Here is a 23,341-nt window from a genome sequence, read left to right as displayed (position 1 = left end):
AAGCCGGTCAGGGCTGGTTCCAGCCAGTTCCAGCCGGTTCCAGCCAGTCCCGCAGCAGCCCCGCCCCTCAGCCACAGCTGTGGCACCACGGGGTAGAATGTGCTTAAAGAAGGGAAAAACACCACAAAGACACAGAGGTGGCCCTGCCAGCCCCTAAATCAGAAAAGAAGAAGGGGAGGAAGTGCTGCAGGGTCTCCAGAGAGGAGACAACGGTGGGCCCTTTCTACTATACCACATAAATGTAAAAAAGCTGCAAAAGAGGCTTTCCTATACTGCAATGTAAAATATACCTCTATCACAATATGCAAACACTATTTCTAAAGTCTGAAAGAAAGCCCAGCCACCTGACTCCTTTATTGGCCATACATTAGTGTTAGCTTTGATGCAGCAAAGAAGGCCAGAGGGAAAGCACTTCACTTTCCTTAGCATTAGACTCTTCAAATATAACACCACCATCAAAACACCATTTTCACTCTTTGGTAACAGCTATTCATTTGATATTATCTATCAATGCTGTGGGCCAGGCTTCCAAAACCAAACACATCCATTAAGTACCCTATACTTAAAATGAACCCAAGTAAATGGAACCTCAAACATTTCATTACATCTTATCCGAACCCCCACAATCAAATTCCACTTGGCTGTGATCCATTTATGGAGAGCTGTGCCTCCAGCATCCCATTCACAATGCCAGAATAACTTCAGAAGCAAAATTAAGCATGGTTGTGCCTTCCTGAAAAGGAAACTGCTCAGAAACATGGAGCATGTGGAGTCATGTTTCATCCCTATGGAACAGCTTTTCGAAATTAAAAATAATACATATTTTTAATAATTGCAACATCCTGCTTCAACTCTTCACCTACATTTCAATTTCCCAAACTCAAATACATTAATAAATGATATAGATTTTAATTCACAAAAATTATTAACAGAATTTTTGATTGTAAGCCCTCAGAAACGATAAAACAAGAAAACACACCAGAAAACAGAGCGGATAGTCTGTCTTGTGAAAAGAAAAAAAAAAAGAAAAACAAAAACAACAAAATATGTACACATTCACACAGCTCTAATTTTCTTTATATATTGCAGACTTTCTGTGGATAAGAATAGATATTTTGGTTTACTTTTTTTTTGTTAAAGGTATATCTGTGTATTAAAAGTCTGCAAATCCTATTTTATCTGAATGGACAGCAGATCAGCAGCAGTTATTAAATAAACTCTCATTTAATAACAATTATTTTTTACTCTTAAACAATTTTTATATTGGATCATGCTTTGTTCTCACACAACTATACATTTATCTGTAAATGCCCAAAAGATTTCTAAATAAAAAGAATTAGAAAATCAATATGTACAACTGTTTCATTAGAAAGTGGCTACACCTAACAGAAAAGCCATTTGCCTTTTGTTAGAGTAGCTAGAAAACAGAAATTTATCTCAAAAATTATTTTAAAACATTATTTAACTAACAAGCTTTGCATGATACTGCAGTTATATCTGAGCACACAGAGTGACATTTTGTAAAAGTTATGAATTGGCCAATGACACAGTGTTTGCCTAAACTGAGAAGTTTTGTACAAGTCTATTAAATAAACTGTCTTTTGCAGGTAGACATGGGAGCTGGGATAGATTGCATCAAAAACCCACACACCTTCCATTCTGTATCCCGTGTCAATTCACATGTTTCCGTTATTTTACAAAAAAATTCATTTCTTTAGAGTTTGAAATAAACCAATTTCATAGGTGGTCTTAAAAACAACATTTTGTTTATAAAAATTAACACCAACATGGACATGATTACTGTGTCCCTCGGTAACAGCTGCATGAGATCAACAGTGAAGATGGGACAAGCTGCAGTGCTTCTTCTTTGGTGCTTACTGGTGGATGAATACCTCAGGTATATCTTTGGTATCAGCAAAATATAATAATGAGGATTTTGCTTTTTTTCTTAAGAATGTAAGTGTTTCAGTTAACAAGTCGCCAACAGTTAAAAACATTGACTACATCTGAATACATCAACAGATTATACAGACGGCCTTCTAAAAGAAATGCCAAGACATCTGAACCACTTCAGATTTCTTCCGGATTCTATAACTGTGCTATTTCTCACATTTCACCTGAAATGGGCTCGTAGCCAGAAAAAAAAAAAAAAAAAAAAAAAAAAAAAAAACACTGAAATGGCTTGTGGGCAAAAAAAAAAAAAAAAAAAAAAAAAAAAAAACCAAACACAACCCAAATATAGATATTATAAATACCTTCACTCAAGGTGGTAAGCATGGTTGTGTTTACAGATCAGATGTTTCTCACAGAGCTAAGCAGCGAGCAACACCGCACAACACTTCATATAAACCCCTGATTAAAAGGCTAACATTGTGCGGGTAAGAATAAATGAAACAGCTCTGGACAGCCTTGAAGTGAAATTTAGCACTTTGATATGCATAGTTAAGTTCCCCCGCAAATATGGGGTATTCAGGCCATCACCTGGCCTCTCACAGTGTTCTCTCTGAACATCACTCACGGGAAATTCCCAACAGATTCACTTCACTTAGAGCTAAGGACCCTGTGTTCCCCCAAGACTATCAACAGAGAAGGGTATGACAGAGAACCAGATTACATTATTAGTTTATGGCTTTCAATACTAAACATATTTTACATAAATTCTCCAAAGCACATCACATGGTACAGGTAAGGAACTCAAGACTCCTGAGAAGCACACATCAACTGTTGCCCACATTTTGGAACTAAAGAACAGAGAAAGCAAGTATCAGGAATTTTATTAGACTCAAACACGAGGACTGATAATGCCATAAACACTGCAGAAAATAAAATACACAGCTGTGACAATTCTTTTCTCTTTTAGGTAAACTTGATATGGTAAGCCTCTACCACGAAAATTCACTCTTTGAAAGAAAACCATTAAGAAGGTCCTGTAGACAATTTCCCCATACCCTGCAAATCTACTGTCAGACTGAACAGAAGTATTGCTTTTCCAGGCTCCAGACTACAGAAGCAGCCAGGAAATGCAATCAGAAAAAGCACATTTATTTGGCAAAAAAAACAGTCTTTAATTTCCCTAGCTAGATCTGCTAAGCAATTTACATCATTCTGCACAAATTAGCAAGGTTCAGCAACCTTTTTTTCTCCGATATAATTGCACCATTACCACCTGTATCTCTACAGGTACAACACTACCACTATACTGAATACAGACAGGCTGCCAGGTTCTCTACGGATTGAGTATCCAATACTGGTATTAATGCGCTATCTTTTTAAGTATGCTTAAAAGAAACATTTCACTCAAGAGATCTCTGGTCTAGTGCGAGGTGTATGGCACACAAGCTTCCAAGCTGAAAAAGTAATGAATTGCCAGGAGAAAGGAAACCTTTAAAGAAGAGAGGCTGCTGACTAAATAGTAACATGGAAGGTGTTTAAAGTATAACCTGTATACTGTTTGTTTCCCTTTTCCAAACAGCGTAGAAGTAGCTGTATGAATGTAAGGATTAAGTATTTGGCCATTATTGAAGGTTTTCCCTCTGCTGCCTCTGTTGAAGGCTTTCTTTCTCTGTTCTGCACCCTAGGAATCTGAGCAAGAGGGCCAGGGCTAGAAGTGCACCTACTAAGGCAGAGAAGAAGGCTCAAGATGCCCACATCTCCATCAGAAGGAAGGTTTTTCCTATGCCAGATACACAACACAATGGCAGCAGTGCAGCTTTAAATGTTCTTGTGATTAACCAAGAAGCAGCTTGCTTTGTTTTTGTTCTGTAACAGTGAGATTTTGAAAGAGGAAAGTACAAAAAAACAATACTTTGAATTTTGGAAAGACAATCGGTGTTATGCTGTTTCTTAATTTAAGGTTTGGAAAAGTATGTTCTTACTACAAAGCCTACCACTAGAGAAGGAAAACACAGTTCTCTTTTCCCAAAAATGGTGAAGCAGAAGAGATACAGAATGTCCTTTATCTTTGGGCCTGGATGCTTTCTTCCAGCCACAAGTGACTGGCGTTGGAACTGAAACACTGGCTTCCTTCCCTGCTGGCTGAAGGCACATTACTTCAAACAGTGAAACATCTTGCAGCTGCAGCTTCCCTAGGACCACCCCTCCCTCAAAAGAACAAGCAAAAAAATATATTTTGGACCATGGCTTTAGAGTTGCCTTTGCGTGTTCAAAGATACAACAGCATCAACTGCAAAGTGTTGATACGGTGAACTGACAGGTGCACCGTGTAAAAGCTGAACTAGGCTTTCTTAGGAAAGCTTGAACAAAGTATATGACAGAGAGCCTCTAATTTAGGCAGACAGGATTGCTCTCTAGAAGCTTTTAAATACATTTATGTACTCTCACTGAATCTACAGGAATTTTAAACATGCACTCTAAAACACACTTCTCTAACACACAGACTATCTTATTTTAGGCACGGTATGCCCTCTCCTTAGCTGTCTATAAAACACAGTGACACAAACTAAGCCAAACGAAACCTGTCACCACTTTTTTTATATAGATTTTTCCCTTTCCTCATCTATCAGTAGCTCATTTTAATTCAGAAAAACTCTACTCATCTCTTCCAAAACAGAAGCTGTTTTCAAAAATCAGATGAGCTATGTTCAGAAAAACTGTCTGTTCTGATCAAAACCAGCTGCAACAATAAAGTAGGTAGAATAAACATATTATTATTTCCATGCATGCCTTCTAATGTGCAATTTATAAAGTGAATACCCTGTTTAAGAAAAACGCAAACAAAAGACAACTCACTGGAATAAAATTGTGACTGGACAAAGATGGGTCAAAGGAAAAAAAAAAAACCAAAGAAGAATGGGCTAAGACATCAATGCTGCAGAAGATTAAAGTTTGGGATGGTGACAAACTAGAGGGCACGGAGATAAAGAATGACAACAGTCTATGACCTTTTCAATGCTCAGATAAGATATTCTTGGGTGGTTCCTGAAAACAGTACATATTATTTATTCTGCAGCAAGATTTGTCAATTCTCACAAAATTTGTTAAATGCACTCTTTATGGCAGGATCCTAAATTTATTAACTTTCAAAATACCCTTCCAAGAGCCAGTAACATTATCACCTTTATGACAAAAGGAACATAATAAAGGAAAAAGTAGTTACCCATCTTTAAATAATTTTAGAATTCCATACACAACTGTTTTAGAGCATGTAGCATTAAATAGAGCTTTACAGCTTAAAGCAGAGCTCCACCTGACTTCAGTGACAGCTGAGAGTTCTCGGTATCTCTTCACATCAAACCACAGGAAGTCAACTAACTGATCCATGTCTTGATGAACGCACAATTAGTGGCTACATACAAAACATGTGGTTAATATGCAGCATCACATGAAAAAAACCCACTCACCTCTGTAGCAGTCAGCAAGAGAATCAAATTCTCCATAGCATCATTCAATTCCCCCACAAAAAACATTTTCCTTTTCTGCAAATCACAACTTCATTCACTACATAACTGCTAACTTTGACAGTTTACTGCCCAAGAAAATCTGAATGAATCTCCAGAGTCCTTCTGTCCTATGGGATATGCAAAACAGGGGCTGGGCAGTGGCAGGGAAAACACCACAATCATACAGCTACAGAGGAAGTTAGGACACACACAGATAAATTGTTAGTTCTGTCAGTTTGCATTTATACAGTTTTAATTATTTCTTTCAGTATTTCTATCATAGATATGTACTAGGAAACAAAACGAATTTTCAGAAATTTTTACTGCAATCTTAAGTCATTTAATAATCACTTAGATAACCTCAAAGCTTTCATGCAAAATCCACTTATGTACCATTCAGCATACAGCTACATCAAAATCATCTTCAAGTTGCTCCTAAACACAATTTCTACCAGTCCTCTGAAGTGGGTGCTCCCAGGCCTGACCCCAGCAGAGCCCCTGGAAGGTGTGCTGAATGTCAGTCCCTCTCTTCTCTGCAGCATGCTTAAAACCAGGTGTCAGGGGACCAGCAGAGGCTGGCTACCTGCAGCTCCTTCTTCCTGAATTCTGATCCTTCATATTCTACACTCAAGTGGCCACAACGAGAGAAAAGTATAGAAAGGAACACTACTAACCTGCAAAGCAATTCCCAGAAAGAGTCCCCATAGCAACCTGGAATGCATCTTACCTTCCCATTTGAGAAAAAAGTACAACATGGACTATTTTGGCTAAAGCTATAAATGATACTCACATTTCCTTTCTTACAGACTAGAAGGAATTCCCTGACTTTTAATGCAAAACCAGAATTAGCTCAAGCTTTTATGCAGCCAAACTACGTCAGAGATGCACAAAGAACATAATGTAAATGTCTTCATAATGCCAACATTGTCACTCCTTACTCCATTCTTACACCATTAGGATTTGGTGTTGTATTTCTGGGAAAGATACATAGAAATCTCCTGACCGCTCAACAAGGTACAGTTACACAATACATCATCTTCATAAAATCACAGAATGGTTTGGGCTGGAAAGGACCTGAAAGATCACAGAGTTCCAACCCCCTGCTATGGGCAGGGACACCTCCCACTAGCCCAGGTTGCTCAAAGCCTCATCCAGCCTGGCCTTGAACACCTCCAGGGATGGGGCATCCACAGCTTCTCTGGGCAACCTGCTCCAGTGCCTCACAACCCTCACAGGAAAAAATTTCTTCCCAATATCTAATCTAAATCTACTCTTTCAGCTTAAAAATATATCAGTCGAACAGAAGGACATTTAGGTCACATCAAAGGTTTAAGAATGACTCATAACTCTTAGCAAACATGGAAAGATGGTTCTGAACCACCATCCATGTGTTCCACACAAGATAAGCAGAGGGCAGTGCCCTGAACATGACCAGAAGGCCAGTGCTCTGCAATACGACTGAAATGGCAATGGATGGGATTCTCTTTTCATGGTAAGGTTTCCTCCTTGAGATACTAGGCTTGAAAGAAAAAGGACATGACTTTTGTTGTATTTGCCTTTCTCTTCACACTGTGAACAACATCAAAAAGAAAAATATTAATGGATTACTTCAAGTATTTAAGTTTTGAATCCTAACTACTCTTCTCAGCTAATAAGTCCCAAAATCACGCACAGTATAGAGTTAATGAAATCACAAGAGAAAAACATGCTTCTTTTTTTCCAGTGCAACCATCTGCAGTAGCATTTTTGAGGAATTAAATCAACCCACAGGAAAAGTATTATCATAGTTGGTGCGGAAAAGTACCTTAAAATAAAGTTTATTTTGACTGTGCTAACAAAGCCTAGGAGATTCTCGAGCACAGCAATTTGGTCTCAGCTACTGTTAAAGGTACAAGAAGGTAGAGGGAAAAAGCATTCAAAGGGATGAGTAAAGGAATTACTCTCCATTTAATCCACAGCTCACCTACTATAGTACTGAGCTCACAAAATAGAAGGGACTTACTATATTAATATTACATAACAGAAAGCTTCATCTGTTGCATGGAATTGCGAAGGGAAAAAGGGCCCAAGAACCTCCAGGAGAACACTAAGTTCTTCAAAGCAAGTTGGGATTTAGCTCAAGAAATCACCAAGTAACTGGTTCTATACCCTTCCTTAATACAGCTCAGAGACGCAGATACATTCATCAGCAGAAAATACAAAGAATGATTCAGGAGATGGGATAAAACTGCATTATTTACAAGCAGGAAAACCACAAATGAGCTATTGAAGCTCTCCAAAACAAATACTGATGTAGGATCTGGTTTTGCACTAGCTTGCACTTCATTCAGATGCTACTGTTGAATACCAAAAGAAAATTTTTAAAACCCACTACTGTTTTGACTGCCTTCGATTTTACACATGTGTGAATGACTATCCATCACTTCAGATGTCATGTCGTCAGGCTGAAATCTTAATATTTTGTTAATGTTTTTTACCAAGAAAGATTCCTTTAAAAATCAAAACATTCATTAAAAGTTACTCTTTTCTCTATTCATCTGCTAATGAAGCCAAGACCAGACTAAAACCCTAAATTTCACTATCCATAGTCTACTAAGAAAACAAATTAATTTTAGTAAACCTATCACCTCAGAGCGCAGATCAATTTGTGACATTCCAACTGCAAAAGAAAGAATAGGAGGAACATTTCTAAAGTCCTATTGTATTGAATCAAGGAGAATCCTAAATCACTGCCGTTTTACAGATATTAACAGTAGAGGAACAGCTATTCCTTCCCCGCATCCAGGACGCATGCACGAGGGCTGGCTATGGCAGTAGGCCATGGAAGGCAAATTCCAACCCTTGCCATACCTTCACTGGAGAACTCGCAGAAACTCAATGCCTGTTCTCAGGTTCCTCTATGCCAGGTATATCATAAATAACTACCTTGGGACACTTCAAGAACTTTTGCCATTTGAATCTGGCAGAGTAAAAAGACAAATTACAGCTATTTGTACAAAATGTTTCTGCACAAGCAAAACATGAAGTAAATGCAAGTTACAATAAGACAGCGGAATCACTCAAAAACATCCTTGCTAAACAAACTCCCCCATAAATAAATTATAACTCCTGATGCAAAGCATTATGCATTACATAAATTACAGTGTGCCTAGGAGATAGGTGCTACCTGCAAAGTAATATTTCACAAGTAGTTCCTGAATTTTACTTTTGCAGTACTATTTAGAACAGAGAAATCCATCATTTCTCTTCTGACATGTCATGACTAACTCCCTGCAAAAACAGACCAACTGACCAACCAACCTCAGGGCACTCTACAGAACACGTTTAGAAGTCCTTAAGCACAAAACATCTTCAAAAAAATTAACTAAAAATGTTGAGCATCCATTCTTAATAGAAGCTGAGTTTTACATAGCACAGTCACTTTAAAGTCAATTCCTCACAGGGCGGTTCAGAGTGAAGTGGGAACAGGCAGGAAGCAGATACTCAGAAGGACCCAGCAGAAAAAAAAAAAGGAGGGGTAGGGAGGAGGAATTTCCTGATCCACAGAAGTACCATACTGTGAACTTGCCTACCTATACTGTCTTTTTTACCCCAACCGACTAAATACAAGGTTATAAGAGGACCTGTCTCATCCTTCAGTTACAACTTTTTTGAGCAATATCTATGCACATACAGCTTTTCAGCAGATAATTTCCAATGTTAGCTGGAAATTATAACCAACAGCTGCTGGTTTTCTCTCTTGTCATCATATTTGACTTCCCAAAAGCACACAAAGTTCTATGGGAAAAGTTTCTAGTGTAGCAATGTTCCATAAAAATTCACTTTCTCCTGTCTGAACTGAACTGTGTAGCCTAACAGTTACTTGTTCCACCACCACCACCAGTCTTCCCCAAAGTCCACTCAAGCTAAGCAAGTCCTACACACAGCAGGAGTCAGTGCAGACCCATTTCATAAACAGTAAGTACGAGATGAGATTTAAATGTACACATTATGCTTTGAGACATTTAGACACTCTGGGGAAAACTCTTCTGAAATACCAGTGACATGCACATACTTTGTGTAGCTGCAGGAGAGATCTGGAAAAGGTGAGGTGCAAACTCCTGTATGAGTTAGAAGAAGTTTAATTTTTATGGACGTCCAAGCTCAACATACATAAACACTTGCTCAAAACACAATTCTGGCAAGCATCCACCTGACCACTGCAGAAAAGAGCACTTCCCTTATGAGAAATAAAACAATCGCCACTGCTCTGAATTGTACAATGCTAAAGTTACAGGAGAGGGAGGAAACAGGACATCGCAACAACAAGATCACAGAAATGAGATTCCAAGCTTTCTCAAGTAATGACACCAAGAAAAAGCATACCCAAAATTTAAGCAAATACACAAAGCAGTTAAACACACAGAAGTTACAAACCACCCACACCTTCAGGAATTTCCACAGTAAACATTTCAAAAACTTTGAAAAAAATTTGGAAGGAACATACACATAAAGCTGGATCCTAAAAACTGGTTTTCCACTGAAATTTTGAATGAAAGCACAGCTCTGCCTCCATATCTTTGCAGAGATACTTAAGATGCTAATAACTACCCACTTTTCCCAAACAGATTTTCAAGGCACTAAACACGAGCAACCAGTATCATTGTAAACTACTTTCTCACCAGGAATCATACTATTGAGAGAAAAAAAGAACATTTACAACCCTCCCAAACGGGAAACAAATGTACGTTTTTAATGTTTACTTAAAAAAATACAAGCAAAATAAAAGAAAATATTCTCTCTGGCCATCTAGAAAAAGTTACTGTACTTGAGCTCTAGTTTTAAATAACTGTCCGGTTAATGCCCTCAAGTAAGTGGCTTGGCTTTCTTTAAAAGCTCATGAGCAAATATGAACTGCTTTAATACTGCATGGGTGTAAGTGAATTAACATCACACTTCTCTCCACTAAATGAGAGCAGAATTTGGCTTACAAATGCTTTCTTCTTCCTACCAGACAGAAATCACAGTTTTGGCTCATAGCTGTGAAGTCAACGCCTACCACCTAAAGTCTGTATAGGTTTATTGTAAAAAAAAAAAAAAAAGTTTTCCTATACATATAATCTATATGTATGTATATGCACGTTCTTCTAAATACAGCATCTGAACTTCTATCCAATAACTTTATATATACTCATCCTGAAAGACAGACAGTCCTTCTTCCTAAAGATCCACTGATTAATCCATCCACGTTCAGATGTCTAAACTTTCTGAAGTCTTGACACACCACCTATGGCTGGGAAACGTGCCCTTCACTATAAAGCCTGTTTTTCTCTCAAAGAGAAAAAAGCAGCAGGGAAAAATAGCACCTAAGTCCTCAAGTGCCAGGCATAAAAGAATATGGTATGAGATGGACACAAAGGCAGAGAGAAAGAAGAGAATCTGGGTTTATTCCATGAGTCCTAGGTTGAAACTGAGAGGCTCAAAATGCCTGCAAACAGCACACTTACAGACTTCAAATACTTGTGTTATTTGAATGCTCTAAGTGAGAAAGGACAGCAGGCATTACACAACATAGAAGAGTTACATTGCTTTTATAAACACACACACATAAGACCCCTGTGAGAGGTGTTTATGCTTAACTCAAAACGTGCAGTTTGACATGCTTGACCTGGCTTCTCTTGAAGCTCATGAAAATTCTGCCACAAGCTTTTGAGGAGATGGTGGCGGGGGTGTTATTGAAAACAATGATCGGCATACCAAGAAGAAATCCTTGTAGCTTTGCCAAAATGACTTCATTTACCATCTTCCATCTTCTGCAAGTTTCCTCTGCTGCTTCCCATAGGAAACGGTTTTCTACCCGTGATGCCGGAACAGTGCTAAGAACGACCTTTGCACCCTGTCACCCTAAGAGCGTACGATTTCCCATGCTGGGGCAGGGGAGAATACAGAATGAACTGGAGAAGGTGTGCCTGACAGAAACTGAAAATCTAAAGTAAAAGCAAAAAACAAATGGTAGCCTAACATTCGCAAGAGTGCCATGAAAATCTATCAGTCACAAGGTTTTCTTTATTGCTTTAGAATCACTGAGATAACATGAAAATGACTTTATTTTACTGAAGAAAATACTTGCCCCAAACAAGTGTATTAATCTGATCTAACCAGATCTGACTTATTAGAGAAAATGGTTTCCTTAAACTGGAAAATTAAAAAAAAGAAAGGAAAAAAAAAAGAGGAAATCCCCAAAAGTTGGAATCCCTCTCTGAAGTTGAAGACACAAGGCAAGAAACTGTGGTTCTTTAAGAGACAGAATAACATTTGTTTAAGTCCTAGGTTTTAAAATGTGAAATACAATTTTGCTGAACACAAGCAGTTATCACTAAAAATGTTTGATTAACATTCTACTTCTCAATTAAGGTGGGTGGGGGGAAAATACAAAAGCCAAAAGATGACATGGACAAAATTAGATAAGTTTTGAATAATCATATGACAGTTTGATGTCATTGAAAGGTTTTAGTGCCACAAATTCAGCATATTTTAGAACTGAATGTATCGAGGCTTTAGAAACAGTCAATGCGCAGCGATATATCATGTAGATTTTGGGGTGTTCAAGCAGCTTTCGTAATTATTACTATGATCATATACATCATTAAATACATTTACTGACAACACAATCTACATGACCAAGATAAAGCAAAAAACCTTGAGACTGGACTGTTCCCTTACGAAGAAAACTTAATGGTGAAATTAAAGTAAATTTTGAAGTTCTAATGTCAAGAATTTCTCGGAAGATATTCCCTTCTGTTGGTAGTGACAAGGATCACAAGGTGAACGTAATATTGTCAGTAAATAATACTAATTCAATTAAATAATCTTAGTTTTGGAGAAAAGGAATGTAAAAATTCAAGAGTGTAGCTACACAGCAAACCAGCAACTCCTTGCCCCTGCTGCACCCTTTTTCCCCCCATACAGTCAAAGCACTAGGCTCCTACTGATAAAATCAGATGACACCTCTGCTAAATCACCCAGGAAGAGACTTTTCAGGCATTAAAATGAGCTCAGGCAACATATACTCAATGCGTATTTGTACAGATATTCAGGCAAGCAGATAAGAAACTATGTCACTAGAAGCAACTGGTTTACAGATCATCTTCTCTCAAGTTAAAGTATTACTAGAGGATCAAGTTAACCAAGCAACGCCAAGTTAATGAAATAATACACACCAGCTATGGTAATATACATCCTCTACCGTTTTCTCTTAGTAACCTTAACTCGATTTAGAGTTCATTTTTTAAGAGTCCAGATTAGCATCACTGGAGACATTAAGTCGCTCCTTACTATTAGAAAAACAGGTAACACGTAAGTATAAGGAAAACAAAAAAGCCAGCCTACCAAGTACTTAGACACATAAAAAAACAATTTGCCTAAATTTATTTAAAGAGTTAAATCACTTTTGCAAAGATACTGAAGTTAAAAAATTTATCTTTCGTTAGCCTAAGGTGGATGCTAGCTATGAAGGTAAAAATAGTCAAAGTTGGGGGTGGAGGGACATAACAAAATAAGGCATCTTAGGACAGAAGCAGCAAATTTTCTCTGCAAATTTCTATTTGTGTGGGAAGCGGCTTCTATAATTTCCCTCTAACACATGAGATCACAGCCAAAACAAGTCTCTTTTGTGTCAGTTCCTACCAAAATTATAAAAGGATCCTTTTAAATTATCACAAAACAGAACGACGTCAAGTGTTTTCTAAAAGTTGGGGGAAACAGAAGAAAACTATTTTAAGTCTGTTAATATAAGAATTCTTGTCTTTCAGTTACAAAACACACAAGGAAAACTGTTTCAAGACATTGAGTGATACTATGCCAAATACCACAAAACACAGAAATACACCAACACTTTATTCTTCCAAGGAATTGCCATCATCAAGATCAGACGGCTATTTTGAAGACCCCTATTAATGATTAGAAATTTTCTCATTGCAGGAAGAAAAGTTTTGGTAATTGTTACAGAATTTCTACACCAAATATCTATCAGAATAAGCTGGTAAAGCCAACATTTGTTTCAAAAGTGTAGCTTCCTTGTACGTTAGAGTGAATCTGAGAGGCAGCCTCTGAACTTGGAGCACAGGAGCTACCACAGGTGAAGCCACTGAAGCCTGGGCTGTCACACTCCTAGCCCCCTCCTTTTGTACAAACACCATTACAATCTCTTCACACAACCAGATCAAGATATTTCAACACATTTTTGCAGGGTCAGCTTTTGACTGGATTACATCCCTCTGCCCATGTAAGCACCAGCAAAAAAGAGATCAGTGGATTCAGCCAGCCTGAAGACACCATCAAGTCAGCCCCCACCCAAGATAAAACCAGGGAGTTACAATTAAAATACCAGCTTCTATTTCCTTCTCCTCTTGTTACTATGTGTCCTGCAAAACATTCAAACAACACAGTGCTTTATTTATTTACAAAAGGCAGAGTGGTAAAGGTGAAAGAGCTTTAATGAGCAAGAGGAGGAAATACCTTGGGACTATGGTGTCCCCACAGCATGAATGACATTTTCTTAAACCACTTTGCATTCCTGTAACAGAAGTCATTGCAACCCTCCCCTTCACTTCTTTATTATTAAAATGATAAAGCTTTGCTCTCACTTATACTACACAGGAGTAAAACAGATCACAACTTCTAACTCACAGCCAGAACATGCAGTCCAAGGCCCCAAGCTACATGAGCTTACAAGTACAAATGATCCATGTTAGCAAACCAATTGATACGTACTGGATCTGACAAGAAATACACAGGGTGCTTATGGAGAACATAATGCATCTATAGGTAAAGCCCACGTGTATTTCTCACACAGGTGATGACTTTTTGTTACCATTCTCCACACACAATCTTTATATAATGAACCTGACCATCAAAATCATGAAAGCTTCGGGACCACTGAGGAAAAACAACAACAAAAAAAAAACCAGTCAAAATCCAGAAATTGAGATTTTACAAACGGGAAGATCAGACTGATACATGGATAACCACATTGTATTAGAAAGCCAAACTGAGATCTTGCTTGGATGAAAAGCAACAGAACGGTAGCGGGGAAAAAGAAACCTCAGCTTAGACAGGGTAAGTACATTAAAGCTTTGCTTTGAAGTAACATCAGCCATGAAAAACACACAGAAAGGAAAGGAAGAACTCAGAAATGGAGACCTGCGAGCTCTTCACCACAGGTGAGGTCACCTCCCAAGCAGGACAGTCAAACCAGCCTAAAATAAGGAAGGATTTTAAGATTAAAATGATGAAACAAGGGCAACAGTGAGAAGGAATACTTAAGAAAAAAATTAAGAAAAAAAAGAAAGTCAGTTTACACAGAAAAACTGTTCGTGTACCTTCCACTCTGAGAACAAAGTACTTCCACACTACTGAGCTAAGACAACAGAGTCCTCCTCCAAGCCCAGACCTCTGAGACTGAGAAGAAACCCAACAAAAGAACAAGTGTTGCTGGCCTAATCCCACAATGTTTGAAGGAAATGTAATTACTGTTATTAACATCTACAAATGTTTTTTCCCTCCCGTCGTAGTTTAAATCCAGCAGCAAACAAACACCACCAAAAGAGAAAAGAAACTCGTGGGTTGAGATAAGAAGAATTTAAACTACAATAACATTGGAAATTATAATAGTGATAATAATAATATATAAATATACACATGAGTGATACACAGTGCAACTACTCACCACCCGATCGCCAAGGCTCAGCCTGTTCCCAGCTAATGATCTTGGAGCAGGAAGAGTCCCAAAACTGCAATACTACATAAGGCAAGAGCCCAAGAGACTGAGAGAGAGACAGCGAGAGTGCGTTTCCAGACAGAACTCATCTATATACTGAACATGACGTGCGTTATATGGAATAGACCATTGGCCCGTTTGGGTCTCAATCCTAAACCTAAGATGGAATCCCAGGCTAGTAACTGGGGCTGTGCTCCCTCCCAGCTTCTCCTGGCCTGCAGACACTGGCACAGCAGAGAGGCTGAAGAGTCCCTGACTGTCCTGGCAGCAGCTATAAACATCAGTGTGTGACCAGCCTTCTCCTCAGCACAAACCCAAAACACAGCCTCTCACTAGCTACTGTGAGGAAAGTTAACTCTGTCCCAGCTGAAGCCAGGACACCTCCTCTTTGGAATGCCACTTTAAATTCACCTAGTCTTTCTACAAAAAGAATTATCATACATTTCTATTAAATTGCTGAATAAAACACACTTAAAAGGTTGGGACTATTTCCTTAGAATGGCCTACAAAATACAGCAGTTCATAACATCTACAAGCTCCAGATCGAACACTTCTCAAAAAGATGCAGAGAGAAGGCGTGCTAAGAAGCTAATCCTTAAGAATAAAAGAAACCTACAATATTGTGTAACAAAACGAATTTAAATTAAACTGAAAGTCCGGATAGGGGTAAGGAAGAATTATGAAACACAAAGTCTTAGGAGCCTGGATATACCTCATGTGGATTTTATCCATGGTGACCACTAGTAAACCTAATTAGGCTGCATTAATAGAAATAAAGCAAACTGACCCATCTGAATAGAAGATTTTTGCACTTATTATTAAGCCTAATGTCATGTTTAAACTATTTGAAATAAAAATCTCGTAGTTAAAGATTGCACACGACTGACCTAAATCACTTGCACTTTTTAAAGATTTTAGTCCACATTCGTGGCATTCCCACGCTTAATGAGGATTTTAGAAAAATAATGTGTTGAAGTTAGACCAGAGTAGAACAAAATATTCTAGTTGTTCAGCCAGAAAAAAGAAAATCAAATTAAACAAGTACAAATGCTTATGGAAGGAATGCCTGCCCTGTCAGAAGATAAGACTTTAGAGTCTAGGAGTTGGCCTTTCCCTTTAATTCTGTCTCAGCTATCCTCAGTACCTTTTTTAGTCAGGTTTTACAGCTTGGCAATAGGATCTAATTGCTTCTGAAAGCTTTCTGTGCACGTGCCGAATGGAGATGGTAAATTTTTTACAGTATAGAAGTGATTATGGATGCTATGAACCAGTTAATATTTTGCAAAGACACATCCAGGATAATTTAGTGTCCATTTTCAGAAAATAATATAAGAAACTAATATTTGGGATAGTAGGCTGTATCCACTTTGTATCTGGCAATTCGGTATTTGCAAGTTCTTTGCAATAACATTTCAAAACAACACTGGCACTTGACTATCCAGCCACAGGTATGACTCAGAAGTGACATTACTTTATTTTCTGCTGCTACTCAGAATTCAAGCACTGATGTATGGGCATAAGATAGAGATTCAAAAAGAAAGGTAGTTTCTCTTGATCTTTGTAAAAAAAAAAAAAAAATATATATATATATGTAAAACAAAGTATTAAGCTATATTGGGCCAAATAAGTTCATTGTTCTTACAGCACAATATCCTTCTTTCAGTCAACTGTGAACTGATAATATGCTACAGGTTATAAAAGAGTAAATCAGTAAAGTTCAGGAGAGAAGGGCCAAGAGACAGGGAGGACTTTAATCAGGCACACACAGCATACATATGCTACACAGAGGTTAAGAATTCAAGCACACCTTCAAGAGTACATTTTACAGTTACGATAGTCCCACAAATAAAGTATTGGATTAAGTCTTTAGCATGAAATGTCTTAGTAACAGGGAATTTATTGTGTTGTCATGAGGTTTATAATGCCCACTGAGCAGACTAACTCAAATAATTGTATTTCTCCATTTGTCCCCATTAGACCAAAGCATGCTAGGAATTTCTGTACAGAATAAAGGCATTCTTAAAATTCCTGAAAATGAAGTATTAGTTAGCTTTCTACCTAAGCAAGCTGTACTCCTTTGCAATAAAAAGGACATCAGTGAGAGAAGTCAGTCAACCTAAATACACAAGCCCCAAAGCCTTTCAAGCAGCGTCTGAACATCTCCAAACTTCACCAGCCCAGAAGAAAATAAAAAACCATCATCTTTAAAAAGCTTAATTTTAAATGGTTAAGAGTTAAAAAACTCTGGTGTACTGTAAATGTGTTAAGAAACAAATGCGTTACAATGGGTTAATGCCTCACTCTACTGGAAACTGGCTTTAACCCTACTGCAAACCAAGTAGAATCAACCTGATGGTCTCTCAGCTCATTTGACCACATCAGAACTGTTGATTAACTTACAGTAATTAGTTTCCTCCGTTCAAGACAAGAATCAGAAGTGAAACAAATGTGGGAGAGGTCACAATTCAAAAGGTACAGAGGTTTAACACAGAGCTACCTAACAGTAAGGTCTGCACAGGCATCTGTTCTCCGACATATTTTCAAGCAATTTTTTTTCCCCTTCTTTTTCAAGTAATTTGGTATAAAACTGCATCTCTATAAAAGCTGCTCACACAGTATTCTGAAAGATGGAGATTTGAAGGTTGTTTCTATTTGACAGCATTGAAGAACTTCCTTCTCTCACTCTAATCAATAAAATGCACTTAATTGTTAGCTGCAGCTACATAACAGAAACAACAGTTTACATAAATAAGCAGTAAAGTGAGGTATTCCCAGTTTTAAGACTATAAGAAGGAAAAAAAAAAAAAAAAGCCCAAATCATTCCTGGAATGCAGGGGGTTTTTTAAAATGTATTTCTAATAGGTTAGATAGCACTAAGCACCTAAGTCTACTTTAAAAAAAATACTAAACACTGAAACAAGTTGAGTGACATGTCTTCTACTGCTGTCTCGGCTAAGAACAGGATGGAAATGAAGGGATTTTTTTAACAGTTTATTTTAATAATAATATACAAGCAACTCATAGGTGAAAATGCATGTGATTTCTTTCATGACCTACAAACACATGAATAACGAATAACATAATGATGTACGAGTCTAGAGGCAAGATTTTGTTTTGTTATTAATATTTAAAAACCAGCTTAGCTCAAAAATGGGTACAAAATTTCTTCTTACGAAAAAACACAACAGAGACCACCAGGAAAAAAAACACAGACAACCCCATACTGAAAAAATGGATTTGTGATGATAGAACCATTTTTAAAGGCCAGAAGAGATGCTGCACATCTGAACATCAGCATTATGAGACCAATGATCACAGTCTAGTCTATGACCACATCAGCACTGCATAAACACCACAACATTTCAGTTCTCCTAGAAGTGAAATGAGAACAATTTAATCCATCTTACAAAGCCTCCTTTGGTAGACAAAAAAACAACATAAAACCCACTAAAGGACAGTTTACATTTTTCCTACAAGAGAATGGATTCAACCAAGTCATTGACCTCACCATGCTAGTGGGAGTGCCTTCCATCTTCCCTCCCTTGTATCTCCACACATTTTGAAGTTTATTCTACTTTTCTTTCAGTGCATCTTAAATAACATTGTTCTAGTTTCTTTTTAAAACTGACTCAAATCGGTGCCATTGTAAAGGAAGTTTTCCCAGAACAAAAACATCTCCAAAAGCTTCTTTCGATCGCTACATTTTTCTTTCAAGTTCAGCTTATCAGCCTTCATTACCTCCCTCACAGTCTTGAGTCATTGTGGCAATTCATACACATGTAGAAAAGAAAAAGCAAAATGCTTGGAATTCTGAATAGCTTTCTCTGGTAAGCTCCAGCTGCTATAATTAGGCAATCTTCTTTCTAAATCACAAATACAACTATCAATGGAGATAAAAATTAAAAACTACCATCAAATACATAGAACAAGCCCAATCTAAATGTTCCCTTTCCTTCCCGTCTCAAAATGTGCCCTGATTTAACCCTGACAACTCACATACAACAGTTGTTTTCATGGTTATCTTTGCATATAAAATACCTATGTAAAATAAACAACAAAATCAAATCATCTTATTTGTATGTCACAAAACTAATAACACATAAAAATAGTGAAAGTAATTATGTTTTCACTTTAAGCTAAGAAAAGGATTTTAGCAGTAACACAGATTTTAAATCACGAAATAATTAACCTGACACTTCAAACCAGTCTAACGTCATTTCAAGCACCTCAAAAAGACTGAAAACCTACAAAAATGGAAAACTCAACTTCACACTGCAGAGACCTTACTTCTCCACTTGCTGAGTTGAACTTGTAACACCAAACCAAAACAAAAGATGAACAACCAGTTCAAATGCTCAACCATTTCACCCTGCTTCATTTTTAAATAAATTATAGATCTAGATAACAAGTTCATAAAATAGTCCTAAAAGATCCAAGGACTAGAACATGAAGCTTCTTAGTTCTCCTAAATATAGCAGCAGTCACATGGCTATCACGAAGACCACATTAGCTTTTCCACACTAGAATACCTCCTAAACCTTTCCCCCAAAAAATTTAGATTGTGCTATGAATATTCAGTCTTACATGCAATATAGCACGTAACATCTCAGACCTAGAACAGCTTAAATAGAAATACACATCCACATACACCCCACACCAAAAAAAACCCACCTCAAAACCCCCACAAAACCTAACAGTAGCACCTCAAAACTGCAGCACTGAAAAGGAAGAAAAAACTGTTTGCTGCTGTGCTCAACAGGAGTCTGTGATCATCAAACAGCTATTTACTAGCCTTTTCTTAAAAATAACTAAATATATACATAAAACTTATTTGCTTCTCGAAATAATTATTTTAAAAAGCAGCTTAAGCTTAGAATGATGAACAGTTCTCAGAAATAAACTTGTTCTTTGCAATTTGTAAATGCACAAACATACCAGTTCATACCATTCCAAGACTAGTTCCAAAAACTTCAGAGTGCACTCTTTATAGTGATTAAAAAAAAAATCGTGGATGCTTGGCATAAACCCACTAAGTGTCTTTTCAAGACAGCAACCAGCTCGCACACCCACCAGTAGACATACCACGCACCAATTTTTGTTTCACTGATGGGAAAAATAAATTAATTCACACTGTTTTCTACAGTACATTCAAAACCAAGAGTGCTTCACATACAGCAGCTTTCAGAACTCCCTGGTGTAAAATTGGTGGTATTTTCCCTACTGTTCAAATAGGGAAGCTGAAAAACACCCAACTGAAAGTACTTCAACATTGAGTCACTAATGAAACTTACGATTTCTGGCTGCCAGCCTTCCACTTCTGCCACTACTCCACACGTCTCTGACTTTAAAACGATATATAACCTCTTTCTAATCAACCATTTGCATTGTTTCCCCTTTTGGGGAGAGAGATATGCAAGGTCACGATTATATCAAAGAACAGGGTACCCTTAGTAACTGCCCTGCACCTGAGCACTGGAGGGTACGCTACCTCTGTAAGAACCGGATTTTGCCAGAAGTGCCAGAGACCGCTAGTTTCACTGGGCGGGCTGCTTTCAGAAGAGACAACTCAAGGGAGTGTTTGAAGGATACAGACACCATTCACATAGAAGCTACTTCCAACAGCAGGTACTAGAAACCGTTGCTCTTGCATTTCATCTCACAAACCCTCTTAAAAAATTCTCAGAACAGAAGTCTGGATAGCAGAGCCAGGAGCAGACTGAAGACTCTGGCAACTCAGCCTTGAAAATGGGAGAGATTGGTCTTGTCTGAAGCTCAACAGTCCTGCTAAGGCACAGTTGGAGCATGAGACCGGAAAAGCAGCAGGAAAAACAGGCCAGGAAGAAACCTTACTCCAACCTTTCCGAAACAGTGTATTACTTCCATCAGCAGCCTGTGAAGTTACTACAGAAATCTTCAGGTACTGTCAGAGCCTTGTAATAAGGCATTTGTCCATCAAACAACCACCACTGAACGTACCAGCACCCAATATGATGGGTCCTAAACACACCGTTACTCTGATCATATTGATATGCTTAACTGTTTTTTAATTATTATTTACAGTGTACCAGCTGGCTAGATCCACTGCAGACTACACCAAGTTCCTGCATACAAAATACCCTTGAAGCCACCAAATTTTCCCAGTCTTTCAGAGCTTCTGTATGCCACTGTGACAGTTTTAGAAGGAAGATTCTTCAGAAGTACTTTTAATTACTATTTCCTCCTTAGCAAGAACACATTAATTATAGCCTGCTCCTCCAGATAATAAGAAAACAAAGACCAGTGCACTATGAACAGTACAAGAAACTTAATTACTGAGTCAGATGTCCTTTAGATGTCAGTATGACTACAGTGAGGAGCAGGAAAATAAAACACACACTTAACAGCCCCAAGTTGTTAGATCAGTTATCAAAACAATGTCTTTCCTCAGTGACTTCATTATGAAGAGCTCAACCAGCTAATTAATCAAATGCCTGTTATGTGTTTCGAAAATGTGCTTTTTTTTAAATAAAGGATGCCTGCTGATGTATTTATTACAAAGCAAATGTGGTAAATGGTTCTGCATGTAAATGCAGCATGACTTTGAAGTCTGAAGGTCAGATACAGTAACCGTTCTCATCAAGGTTCTTATGTCAGACTACATCTTCTGTTTTGCATCTATCTGTTTAGGAGGAGGAAGAAAACGAATTGAAAAGAAAAAATAGAAACAACCAGTTCTGTGACAACTTACAAACAACTGGAATGCCATCATTCACCTGTTTTCATTCAAAAATCTGCAAATACCCTATCTTCCCAAAACGAATAAAAAAAAAAATTCAAAGGGTGCTGGGGAGGCACATAATTTCATTCTGCTTTTCAACTCTGTTTTCTTCATCAGGAAAATCAATCTAATTAAGTCAGCAATGACTTTATGTTGGAGCATGTCATTTTCTCCACTTTCACAGACATTTCAAACCCATATTGTTCAAGAGAGATGGAGGATTTTCTTGTTGATCGACACCCTTTTATTTTAAAGCAGTATAGATCTGACTGCAGATGTAAATCAGAGGATTGTGTACTGATGTTTTTTCCAGGCATCAGGGAATTTATCCCTCACCCTTCTATATTCCCAGCAACTTCAGGATACAAAACTCAACAGCTGGGCCTGAAGGCAAACAACTATGCCTCATGTACCAGAGCCTGATCCATGTCAAAACAGAAAAAAAAAAGATAATGTATGTTTTACATGCATACCTCAAAGACAAATAACCAATATGGATTTCTTTTTAGCACCACCACCATGTTTAAATACAGTAAAACTGATAACACTTCCCAGTAAAACACTGAGTTATAAACAAACCCCCCTTAAACATAAATAACAGAGACATTATACAAAGCAGACAGGAACACAGACGGATGTACACAAAATAAACACGTTCAAACTTACCCCACTCTAGATACTCAAGGATGTTCTTCTCTCTTCTCAGAGGGGAATTATTACATTCATCATAAAGGCAGATGAGTATATCCAGCAAGGTTTCCACACTGAAGCATTGCCCATTAGTCTGAGTTGGCCCATCCAAAATAAACTGCTCCAACTGCTTCAAGCGCACTTCTCCAGACATGGCTGTTTCAGTTTGCATTGGGGTTTCTTTTTTAATGATTATTATTACTTTGCCAAAAAAAAAAAAAAACAAGAACAACAACAACAAAAAAAATCTTTTGAGGGTCTTGTTGTTTAAAAAGAAGTCAACAGTATTTTTAACAAGTGTCAAACTGTGGTGGTGCTTAATTTCCAGCCCACCTCGGTGTTCCCAGCCTGAAACTAAACCCTTGCAAGTTTCAGACACACACATACAGTGTATATCTGTGTATGCGTAATTTTTAAGAGAAGAAAACAGTTATCCTAAAAAAATTATTTTAATATACTTAAAAAGATTTTAAAAAATAAGGGCACTCCTGACGCTTTAATAATAATCGCACTCAAATTCAACCGAGACTGACTGACACCGATTTCAGTGTGTGTGTGCACAGGCATACACACTCCTATATGTAAGAAGGTCTTCTCCTTCATTCAAAATGCAGATCATGCAACACGATCCGGAGAGGAGCCCCACCGCATCATTAAAGTGTAACAGCCCCTCCGGCTCGCACCAGCGTTCCACTTCCCACAGCGGATGGGAAGGGAAAAATACATGTATTTACCTAT

The 23,341-nt window shown here is 37.8% G+C and overlaps 1 protein-coding gene across 1 annotated transcript in view; it reads right to left on the bottom strand.

Annotated features, from left to right (window-relative positions):
- The window catches only part of CDC42BPA (CDC42 binding protein kinase alpha (DMPK-like)), a gene marked incomplete at its 3' end in the record, with an annotated part of 162,247 nt that extends 139,246 nt beyond the window's left edge, over window positions 1–23,001 (bottom strand). Inside the window, exon 1 of the mRNA XM_010086172.1 lies at window positions 22,580–23,001. Coding sequence (XP_010084474.1) covers window positions 22,580–22,988 — 409 coding nt within the window. The remainder of the gene's footprint in view (window positions 1–22,579) is intronic.
- Between the last annotated feature and the right edge of the window lie 340 nt (window positions 23,002–23,341).

Source organism: Pterocles gutturalis, unplaced genomic scaffold (assembly GCF_000699245.1).
Source record: "Pterocles gutturalis isolate BGI_N339 unplaced genomic scaffold, ASM69924v1 scaffold40060, whole genome shotgun sequence".
Classification (NCBI taxonomy): Eukaryota; Metazoa; Chordata; class Aves; order Pterocliformes; family Pteroclidae; genus Pterocles; species Pterocles gutturalis.
The sequence above is the reverse complement of the archived record's forward strand: the minus strand, read 5'-3'. Positions and strand labels throughout refer to the sequence as shown.